The 12,593-nt window shown below is 44.6% G+C and overlaps 1 protein-coding gene across 1 annotated transcript in view; it reads right to left on the bottom strand.

The window, feature by feature from the left end:
* Positions 1-9,438: 9,438 nt before the first annotated feature.
* Positions 9,439-12,593, bottom strand: part of LOC135558331 (acetyl-coenzyme A synthetase, cytoplasmic-like) — a 52,628-nt gene continuing 49,473 nt past the window's right edge. The window contains exon 18 of the mRNA XM_064992070.1: positions 9,439-12,582. Within this exon, the coding sequence (XP_064848142.1) occupies positions 12,455-12,582 (128 nt within the window). The 3' untranslated portion in view covers positions 9,439-12,454. The remainder of the gene's footprint in view (positions 12,583-12,593) is intronic.

The raw sequence follows: 12,593 nt of genomic DNA, 5'->3' as shown, positions 1-12,593 counted from the left end.
TGTTGGCATGCCAATGTCACACAAAAAGCCTCGCGCCAAGACGGACTGTATAAAAGGTTGAGCCAGAGGAGAACCCTATCCATGGAGAAAAGCTTTCTCCTGAAGCCCTCTGTTCCCCCTGAGTTCCAGTTATGTCATCAGAGGCCCATGAGGGAGTGCAGGTTCATTTGTATGCTGACATTTAAAAAATAAAAAATAAAAATATATTTTTATTTTTTATTTTTTTATTGTACTGTCTCCTCTGTTATTTGTTTATTTTCGGCCCATTAGGAAGTGAGGTGGTAACAGTGGGTTACTGAAGACCTGATCCTAGATCAGCCCAGAGCTGTGGATAATGAAGACCTGATCCTAGATCAGCCCAGAGTTGTGGATAATGAAGACCTGATCCAAGATCAGCCCAGAGTTGTGGATAATGAAGACCTGATCCAAGATCAGCCCAGAGCTGTGGATAATGAAGACCTGATCCTAGATCAGCCCAGAGTTGTGGATAATGAAGACCTGATCCTAGATCAGCCCAGAGTTGTGGATAATGAAGACCTGATCCAAGATCAGCCCAGAGCTGTGGATAATGAAGACCTGATCCTAGATCAGCACAGAGCTGTGGATTATGAAGACCTGATTCTAGATCAGCCCAGAGTTGTGGATAATGATGACCTGATCCTAGATCAGCCCAGAGCTGTGGATAATGAAGACCTGATCCTAGATCAGCCCAGAGCTGCAGGGAGACCAGACAGGACCGTTGTAATGTAGGGAGACCAGACAGGACCATTGTAATGTTGGGAGACCAGACAAGACCGTTGTAATGCAGGGAGACCAGACAGGACCGTTGTAATGTAGGGAGACCAGACAAGACCGTTGTAATGCAGGGAGACCAGACAGGACCGTTGTAATGCAGGGAGACCAGACAGGACCATTGTAATGTAGGGAGACCAGACAGGACCGTTGTAATTATAGGGAGACCAGACAAGACCGTTGTAATGTAAAGAGACCAGACAGGACCGTTGTAATGCAGGGAGACCAGACAGGACCGTTGTAATGTAGGGAGACCGTTAGAACAGACAGGACCGTTATAATGCAGGGAGACCAGACAGGACCGTTGTAATGTTGGGAGACCAGACAAGACCGTTGTAATGCAGGGAGACCAGACAGGACCGTTGTAATGTAGGGAGACCAGACAAGACCGTTGTAATGCAGGGAGACCAGACAGGACCGTTGTAATGCAGGGAGACCAGACAGGACCATTGTAATGTAGGGAGACCAGACAGGACCGTTGTAATTATAGGGAGACCAGACAAGACCGTTGTAATGTAAGGAGACCAGACAGGACCGTTGTAATGCAGGGAGACCAGACAGGACCGTTGTAATGCAGGGAGACCAGACAGGACCGTTGTAATGCAGGGAGACCAGACAGGACCGTTGTAATGTAGGGAGACCAGACAGGACCGTTGTAATTATAGGGAGACCAGACAGGACCGTTGTAATTATAGGGAGACCAGACAGGACCGTTGTAATGTAGGGAGACCAGACAGGACCGTTGTAATGTAGGGAGACCAGACAGGACCGTTGTGATGTAGGGAGACCAGACAGGACCGTTGTAATGCAGGGAGACCAGACAGGACCGTTGTAATGTAGGGAGACCAGACAGGACCGTTGTAATTATAGGGAGACCAGACAGGACCGTTGTAATTATAGGGAGACCAGACAGGACCGTTGTAATGTAGGGAGACCAGACAGGACCGTTGTAATGTAGGGAGACCAGACAGGACCGTTGTAATGTAGGGAGACCAGACAGGACCGTTGTAATGTAGGGAGACCAGACAGGACCGTTGTGATGTAGGGAGACCAGACAGGACCGTTGTAATGCAGGGAGACCAGACAGGACCGTTGTAATGTAAGGAGACCAGACAGGACCGTTGTAATGTTGGGAGACCAGACAGGACCGTTGTAATGTTGGGAGACCAGACAGGACCATTGTAATGCAGGGAGACCAGACAGGACCGTTGTAATGTAGGGAGACCAGACAGGACCGTTGTAATGTAAGGAGACCAGACAGGACCGTTGTAATGTTGGGAGACCAGACAGGACCGTTGTAATGTTGGGAGACCAGACAGGACCATTGTAATGCAGGGAGACCAGACAGGACCGTTGTAATGTAGGGAGACCAGACAGGACCGTTGTAATGCAGGGAGACCAGACAGGACCGTTGTAATGTAGGGAGACCAGACAGGACCGTTGTAATGCAGAGAGACCAGACAGGACCGTTGTAATGCAGGGAGACCAGACAGGACCGTTGTAATGTAGGGAGACCAGACAGGACCGTTGTAATGCAGGGAGACCAGACAGGACCGTTGTAATGCAGGGAGACCAGACAGGACCGTTGTAATGTAGGGAGACCAGACAGGACCGTTATAATGTAGGGAGACCAGACAGGACCGTTGTAATGCAGGGAGACCAGACAGGACCGTTGTAATGTAGGGAGACCAGACAGGACCGTTGTAATGTAGGGAGACCAGACAGGACCGTTGTAATGTAGGGAGACCAGACAGGACCGTTGTAATTATAGGGAGACCAGACAGGACCGTTGTAATGCAGGGAGACCAGACAGGACCGTTGTGATGTAGAGACCTTCTGTCCGTCTGTCCGTCCTTCCGTCCGCCTATCCGTCCGTCTGTCTGTCTCTCTTTTGAAAAACAAACAGATCCATCCATTTGCTGCCTCCTGGTCTTGTCAACTGTGCAGCTAATTTATGTTGGATGCACACACACACGCACTTGCACACATGCACGAAAACACCCACACACACACACACACACAAACACTCTCACGTGCAGAGCTGGAAGAGCGGTGTGTCTCTGAAGTCCCTGAGCAGTGTAGTGTGAAGGATCATGGGAGGACAGCTGGCCTCCGTCTAAGTGTGGTGTGAAGGATCATGGGAGGACAGCTGGCTTCCGTCTCAGTGTGGTGTGAAGGATCATGGGAGGAGAGTAGTGCTGGTCTCCGTCGCTCAGACTGTGTGACATCACAAAACAATGACTGAGGATTTGGACCATAATCCTTTAGAGTCTCTGGGAACATGGAGAGGAGGGGGCTTGGGGACAGGTGGGGAGGGAGAGGGGCCTGGGAACATGGAGAGGAGGGGGCTTGGGGACAGGTGGGGAGGGAGAGGGGCCTGGGAACATGGGGAGGAGGGGGCTTGGGGACAGGTGGGGAGGGAGAGGGGCCTGGGAACATGGGGAGGAGGGGGCTGGTGGATGGGGAGCTGGAGAGGAGGGGGCTTGGGGACAGGTGGGGAGGGGGGGGGCTGGGAACATGGGGAGGAGGGGGGGGGAGGGGGCTGGTGGATGGGGAGCTGGAGAGGAGGGGCTTGGGGACAGGTGGGGAGGGAGAGGTGCCTGGGAACATGGGGAGGAGGGGGAGGAGGGGGCTGCTGGATGGGGAGCTGGAGAGGAGGGGGTTGGGGATTGGTGGGGAGAGAAGGAGGGCAGCCCTATGTACATAGACATGGAACACTGGTCACTTTAATAATGGAACACTGGTCTCTTTAATAACAGAACACTGGTCACTTTAATAATGGAACACTGGTCCCTTTAATAATGGAACACTGGTGACTTTAATAATGGAACACTGGTCCCTTTAATAATGGAACACTGGTCTCTTTAATAATGGAACACTGGTCACTTTAATAATGGAACACTGATCCCTTTAATAATGGAACACTGGTCACTTTAATAATGGAACACTGGTCACTTTAATAATGGAACACTGGTCCCTTTAATAATGGAACACTGGTCCCTTTAATAATGGAACACTGGTCACTTTAATAATGGAACACTGGTCACTTTAATAATGGAACACTAATCACTTTAATAATGGAAAACTGGTCCCTTTAATAATGGAACACTGGTCCCTTTAATAATGGAACACTGGTCACTTTAATAATGGAACACTGGTCCCTTTAATAATGGAACACTGGTCCCTTTAATAATGGAACACTGGTCTCTTTAATAATGGAACACTGGTCCCTTTAATAATGGAACACTGGTCACTTTAATAATGGAACACTAATCACTTTAATAATGGAACACTGGTCCCTTTAATAATGGAACACTGGTCCCTTTAATAATGGAACACTGGTCCCTTTAATAATGGAACACTGGTCCCTTTAATAATGGAACACTGGTCACTTTAATAATGGAACACTGGTCCCTTTAATAATGGAACACTGGTCCCTTTAATAATGGAACACTGGTCACTTTAATAATGGAACGCTGGTCACTTTAATAATGGAACACTGGTCACTTTAATAATGGAACACTAATCACTTTAATAATGGAACACTGGTCCCTTTAATAACGGAACACTGGTCCCTTTAATAACGGAACACTGGTCCCTTTAATAATGGAACACTGGTCCCTTTAATAATGGAACACTGGTCCCTTTAATAATGGAACACTGGTCCCTTTAATAATGGAACACTGGCTCCTTTAATAATGGAACACTGGCCCCTTTAATAACGGAACACTGGTCCCTTTAATAACGGAACACTGGTCCCTTTAATAATGGAACACTGGTCCCTTTAATAATGGAACACTGGTCCCTTTAATAATGGAACACTGGTCCCTTTAAAAACAGGACACTGGTCCCTTTAATAATGGAACACTGGTCAGTTTAATAATGGAACACTGGTCCCTTTAATAATGGAACACTGGTCCCTTTAATAATGGAACACTGGTCCCTTTAAAAACAGGACACTGGTCCCTTTAATAATGGAACACTGGTCCCTTTAATAATGGAACACTGGTCCCTTTAATAATGGAACACTGGTCACTTTAATAATGGAACACTGGTCACTTTAATAATGGAACACTGGTCACTTTACTAATGTTTACATGCTGTTTTACTCATTTCATATGTATATACTGTATTCTAGTCAAGTCCATCCTATTAAACTATTTGCTGTATATATACAATTCTATCATTCATATTCTTCAGATATACTACATATTCTATCCACATACGGTCAATAATGTCTATACATCCCCTCACTATATATGTATATATAGACCATGAAGGTCTGATTCACACAGTCTCCTCTGACTAATTGATGTGTCTGTTACTGAACTCTGTGAGGTGCAATCTGAGGTAACTCTGTGCCTTCCTTTCTTGTGGCGGTCCTCATGAGAGACAGTTTCATCATAGTGTTTGATGGGTTTTGCGACTGCACTTGAAGAAACTTTCACAGTTCTTGAAATGTTCACGTTTGACTGACCTTCATGTCTTAAAGTAATGATGGACTGTCATTTCTCTTTGCTTATTTGAGCTGTTCTTGCCATAATATAACCAAATAGGTCTATGTTCTGTATGCTCCCCTGCCTTGTCACAACACACCTGATTGGCTCAAACACATTAGGAAGGAAAGAAATTCCACAAATGAACTTTTAACAAGGCACATCTGTTAATTGAAATGCATTCCAGGTGACTACCTCATGAAGCTGGTTGAGAGAACGCCAAGAGTGTGCAAAGCTGTCATAATGGTGGCTACTTTAAAGAATCTCAAAAATAAAATATATTTAGATTTGTTTCACACTTTTTTGGTTACTACATGATTCCATATGTGTTATGGCATAGTTTTAATGTCTTTACTATTATCCTACAATGAAGAAAATAGATTTTTTTTCAATGTAAAAACTTGAATGAGAAGGTGTGTCCAAACTTTTGACTGGTACTGTATGTATGTATGTATACATACATGTTGTGAATTGTTAGATATTACTGCACTGTTGGAGCTAGGAACACAAGCATTTCACTGTTGGAGCTAGGAACACAAGCATTTCACTGTTGGAGCTAGGAACACAGGCATTTCACTACACCGGTAATAACATCTGTTAAATATGGACCAATAACATCTGTTAAATATGGACCAATATCATCTGATAAATATGGACCAATAACATCTGTTAAATATGGACCAATAACATCTGTTAAATATGGACCAATAACATCTGATAAATATGTATATGGACCAATAACATCTGTTAAATATGGACCAATAACATCTGTTAAATATGGACCAATAACATCTGTTAAATATGGACCAATAACATCTGTTAAATATGTGTCTGCAACCTACAAATTGACCACCATACAGTTGGGAAGAGATATTGGATGTGCCGAATCCACGTGGTTTATGAACTGATACGCAAAACAACGGCAGATTCAAAACTAGATGATGTTGCAGACAATTACATTGATAGAACTCAATATATCTATAACGGCAGATCTCCTCTTCTTCTGAAGAGTTGTGATAATTTTGACCCCACGGGGTGAGATCTTGCGTGGAGCCCCATATCGAGGGAGATTATCAGTGGTCTTGTATGTCTTCCATTTCCTAATAATTGCTCCCACAGTTGATTTCTTCAAACCAAGCTGCTTACCTATTGCAGATTCAGGCTTCCCAGCCTGCTGCAGGTCTACAATTCTGTTTCTGGTGTCCTTTGACAGCTCTTTGGTCTTGGCCATAGTGGAGTTTGGAGTGTGACTGTTTGAGGTTGTGGACAGGTGTCTTTTATACTGATAACAAGTTCAAACAGGTGCCATTAATACAGGTAACGAGTGGAGGACAGAGGAGCCTCTTAAAGAAGAAGTTACAGGTCTGTGAGAGACAGAAATCTTGCTTGTTTCTAGGTGACCAAATACTTATTGTCCACCATAATTTGCAAATAAATTCATTAAAAATCCTACAATGTGATTTTCTGGAGAAAAAAAAAATCTAATTTTGTCTGTCATAGTTGAAGTGTACCTATGATGAAAATTACAGGTCTCTCTCATATTTTTAAGTGGGAGAACTTGCACAATTGGTGGCTGACTAAATACTGTTTTGCCCCACCTTATGTACATGTAGGTTGAGTTATTAAAGTGACTGTGCAGAGATAATAAACAGAGAGTAGCAGCAGTGTATGTGAAGAGTGTGAAGGAATGTGCATGTGTGTGTGCGTGTTTGTGTGTTTTGTGTGTGTGTCCGTGTGTGTGTGCTGGAGTGTCCGTGTAGTATGTATGAGTGTGTGGTTAGAGTCCAGTGAATGTACATGTACATCGAGCCTGTGCAAGAGAGTCTGCAAAACAATTAAAATAATAACTGATGACAGGACAGTCCTTGGTCGGACAGAGTGACATCTGGCAGATGCTGACAGGACAGTCCTTGGACTGACAGAGTGACCTCAGCTCTACTATGGTCTATAGGCACTTCAAACTAATGATTATTATCTTCTAGGATATTTAGCATGATAGCATGATTCCAGCTGAAAAGGCAGTTGAGATAAGGTATCTCACTCCTTCTATAATCGCTGCTGGACTGATCGGATATCTTAGGGCATGTGTGTTTGTCCTTCAACCAGAATCACCTTCAAACATTTTGAACAGATATGCAATGGTTCATTGGATCAGTCTAAAACTTTTCATATACACTGTTGCCATCTAGTGGCAAAAATGTGAAATTGCGTCTGGGCTGAAATAATACTTTATGGCCTTTCTCTTGCATTTCAAAGATGATTTTGCATATTCTTGCTTCAGGTCATGAGCTACAGGCAGTTAGACTTGGGTATGTCATTTTAGGCAAAAATGGGGGGAAAAGGGTCCAATCCTTATTAAGGCATGTGTGTGTGTCCTTCAATCAGAAACATGTTTGTCCTTCAATCAGAAACAGCAACAGGGAAAGAACAGGTCCTGTGTGGTTAAGTTGGTAGAGCCTTGCAGCTCCAAGGTTTGTAGGATCAAGAAAGGCATTTCAATTTACAATGTATAGGTGACATGAAAACATGAGACATTTCCCACTTGAGACATTTCCCTCTTGAGACTCATGGTCATAAGTTGTTTTGGGTAGAGGCGACTGCTAAATGTCTTCTTCTTATTACTCTGTGAATGTAGGGTAGAGGCAATCCCAGGGTAGCTGTTTCTAACACGTCAGCTACTACAGAGACTGAAATGACTGCAACACTCAACAAAGAGCTGCAGTTAGTTTCAGAATGGGTGGCAAGGAACACTTATGTCCTAAATATTTCTAAACTAAACACATTGTATTTGGGACAAATCATTCACTAAACCCTAAACCTCAACTTCTTAACAACACTATCAACGAGGCAGGTCCTACAGGCCCTAGTTTCTACCTTCTTAACAACACTATCAACTAGACAGGTCCTACAGGCCCTAGTTTCTACCTTCTTAACAACACTTTCAACAAGGCAGGTCCTACAGGCCCTAGTTTCTACCTTCTTAACAACACTATCAACAGGGCAGGTCCTACAGGCCCTAGTTTCTACCTTCTTAACAACACTATCAACTAGGCAGGTCCTACAGGCCCTAGTTTCTACCTTCTTAACAACACTATCAACAAGGCAGGTCCTACAGGCCCTAGTTTCTACCTTCTTAACAACACTATCAACTAGGCAGGTCCTACAGGCCCTAGTTTCTACCTTCTTAACAACACTTTCAACAAGGCAGGTCCTACAGGTCCTACAGGCTCTAGTTTTGTCGCACCTGGACTACTGTTCAGTCGCGTGGTCAGGTGCCACAAAAAGGGACTTAGGAAAATTGCAGTTGTCTTAGAACAGGGCAGCACGGCTGGCCCTTAAAAGGACACAGAGAGCTAATATTAATAATATGCATGTCAATCTCTCCTGGCTCAAAGTGGAGGAGAGATTGACTTCATCACTACTTTTATTTATGAGAGGTATTGACATGTTGAATGCACCGAGCTGTCTGTCTAAACTACTGGCACACATCTCAGACACCCATGCATACCCCACAAGACACAAGAGGTCTCTTCACAGTCCCAGAACAGACTATGGGAGGTGCACAGTACTACATAGAGCCATGACTACATGGAACTCTATTCCACAGTACTACATAGAGCCATGACTACATGGAACTCTATTCCACAGTACTACATAGAGCCATGACTACATGGAACTCTATTCCACAGTACTACATAGAGCCATGACTACATGGAACTCTATTCCACAGTACTACATAGAGCCATGACTACATGGAACTCTATTCCACAGTACTACATAGAGCCATGACTATATGGAACTCTATTCCACAGTACTACATAGAGCCATGACTACATGGAACTCTATTCCACATCAGGTAACTGATGCAGCAGTAGAATCAGATTTTAAAAACAGATGAAAATACACCTTAGGGAACAGCGGGGGACTGTGAAGAGACACAGGTAATGCTGAATTTCCGCCATACGGATTGAATAGACGCCCTAAAGCACAGTTGTGATCTGAGTCCGGTGATATCTTCAGGGCACCAGAAGAGGGCGTCTTTGAGGCCATGTTCCTACTTTCTGTCCTCTGCCTTTTTTCTAAACAAGCCTGCCCTGTTAGAAGAGAAAAGCGAGGATTTTCAACTTGATCATATGAATTTGAAAAGAACAATTGTTAAACATGAACCACTTTTATTCTCAAGTCATAAAAACATACAATCTCAAGTTGGAAATATATATTCACGTCCAAACAAATACAAGCCCTGGTGTAGAAGTGTGCAAAGCTGACTGGACTCCCTGGGATAGATTTCATAGCTTTAAAGAGTGAACAGCTAGCTAGCTTTCCTTCATCATTTAGACAGATCAGTATTAATCTATCGGTCTGAGGAGCACTTTGTGAAAAGCAAGATGGAATCTACAGGCTGATTCATCACGTTGATCAATCCTGAGCTCATCAATCATTTAGAACCCTGAGAGAATGTCCCAGAGGTTAGGTTACCGAGCAACAAACAAGATGGACGATACAGGCTGATACACTGAGAGAATGTCCCAGAGGTTAGGTTACCGAGCAACAAACAAGATGGACGATACACTGAGAGAATGTCCCAGAGGTTAGGTTACCGAGCAACAAACAAGATGGACGATACAGGCTGATACACTGAGAGAATGTCCCAGAGGATAGGTTACCGAGCAACAAACAAGATGGACGATACAGGCTGATACACTGAGAGAATGTCCCAGAGGTTAGGTTACCGAGCAACAAACAAGATGGACGATACAGGCTGATACACTGAGAGAATGTCCCAGAGGTTAGGTTACCGAGCAACAAACAAGATGGACGATACAGGCTGATACACTGAGAGAATGTCCCAGAGGTTAGGTTACCGAGCAACAAACAAGATGGACGATACAGGCTGATACACTGAGAGAATGTCCCAGAGGTTAGGTTACCGAGCAACAAACAAGATGGACGATACAGGCTGATACACTGAGAGAATGTCCCAGAGGTTAGGTTACCGAGCAACAAACAAGATGGACGATACAGGCTGATACACTGAGAGAATGTCCCAGAGGTTAGGTTACCGAGCAACAAACAAGATGGACGATACATGCTGATACACTGAGAGAATGTCCCAGAGGTTAGGTTACCGAGCAACAAACAAGATGGACGATACAGGCTGATACACTGAGAGAATGTCCCAGAGGTTAGGTTACCGAGCAACAAACAAGATGGACGATACAGGCTGATACACTGAGAGAATGTCCCAGAGGTTAGGTTACCGAGCAACAAACAAGATGGACGATACAGGCTGATACACTGAGAGAATGTCCCAGAGGTTAGGTTACCGAGCAACAAACAAGATGGACGATACAGGCTGATACACTGAGAGAATGTCCCAGAGGTTAGGTTACCGAGCAACAAACAAGATGGACGATACAGGCTGATACACTGAGAGAATGTCCCAGAGGTTAGGTTACCGAGCAACAAACAAGATGGACGATACAGGCTGATACACTGAGAGAATGTCCCAGAGGTTAGGTTACCGAGCAACAAACAAGATGGACGATACAGGCTGATACACTGAGAGAATGTCACAGAGGTTAGGTTACCGAGCAACAAACAAGATGGACGATACAGGCTGATACACTGAGAGAATGTCCCAGAGGTTAGGTTACCGAGCAACAAACAAGATGGACGATACAGGCTGATACACTGAGAGAATGTCCCAGAGGTTAGGTTACCGAGCAACAAACAAGATGGACGATACAGGCTGATACACTGAGAGAATGTCCCAGAGGTTAGGTTACCGAGCAACAAACAAGATGGACGATACAGGCTGATACACTGAGAGAATGTCCCAGAGGTTAGGTTACCGAGCAACAAACAAGATGGACGATACAGGCTGATACACTGAGAGAATGTCCCAGAGGTTAGGTTACCGAGCAACAAACAAGATGGACGATACAGGCTGATACACTGAGAGAATGTCCCAGAGGTTAGGTTACCGAGCAACAAACAAGATGGACGATACAGGCTGATACACTGAGAGAATGTCCCAGAGGTTAGGTTACCGAGCAACAAACAAGATGGACGATACAGGCTGATACACTGAGAGAATGTCCCAGAGGTTAGGTTACCGAGCAACAAACAAGATGGACGATACAGGCTGATACACTGAGAGAATGTCCCAGAGGTTAGGTTACCGAGCAACAAACAAGATGGACGATACAGGCTGATACACTGAGAGAATGTCCCAGAGGTTAGGTTACCGAGCAACAAACAAGATGGACGATACAGGCTGATACACTGAGAGAATGTCCCAGAGGTTAGGTTACCGAGCAACAAACAAGATGGACGATACAGGCTGATACACTGAGAGAATGTCCCAGAGGTTAGGTTACCGAGCAACAAACAAGATGGACGATACAGGCTGATACACTGAGAGAATGTCCCAGAGGTTAGGTTACCGAGCAACAAACAAGATGGACGATACAGGCTGATACACTGAGAGAATGTCCCAGAGGTTAGGTTACCGAGCAACAAACAAGATTCTGAATCTGATTCTGGGTCCAGTTCACCTCAGTATCGGTCCACCCGTTTATACAAGCAGACTGACATTGTTGCATTAACAACTATTTGTAAAATCCTTTTTACCCGTTTGGAAAGAATATGTAGAAACTGAATGTAATGCTTGGACATTCACCGGACTGTTGCTTCTGTATTCCTTTTGTCTACATATAATAACTCAAAGTCAATCATTTCCCCAAAAAATCTGATCTAGGATCTGTCCTCCCAACCCTAATCCCACCCCCAAACACTGCACAAAAAAATCCCTGAGACTGATCTCCGGACCAGTGGCGTATTCATGTGCATCATGAGAGAGGACATGATGAAGAACCTCTCTGGGTGTTTCTAAATAGTCTAACCTGGCTTCCTCTCCTCGTCTCCTCTCCTTCTCTCCTCTCCTTGTCTCATCTCCTTCATCTGCACTGATATACAAAACTGAATAGGTGAGAGGACATAAATATCCCATCCGCCATAGTCTATATCCTATAATTCAACTATCCTGCGTTTTCAGAAAAATTAACATGGAAGAGAGGAGACAAGGAGAGGAGAGAAGGAGAGGACACGAGGAGAGGACGCCACCTGAGAGTGTTTGACATGCCGCCCCCTCCCCCCCCCCCTCAAGCAGCTGTCTCCCACCGCTGGCTGAACAGCACCTCCACGACCTTAGGGTCAGCCAGGGTTGAAAGGTCACCTAGATCCTTCTCGTTCCGGGCGATCTGCCTCAGGACCCTCCTCATGATCTTACCTGATGTTGTT

Source organism: Oncorhynchus masou, chromosome 17 (genome assembly GCF_036934945.1).
Source record: "Oncorhynchus masou masou isolate Uvic2021 chromosome 17, UVic_Omas_1.1, whole genome shotgun sequence".
NCBI lineage: Eukaryota > Metazoa > Chordata > Actinopteri > Salmoniformes > Salmonidae > Oncorhynchus > Oncorhynchus masou.
The sequence above is the reverse complement of the archived record's forward strand: the minus strand, read 5'-3'. Positions and strand labels throughout refer to the sequence as shown.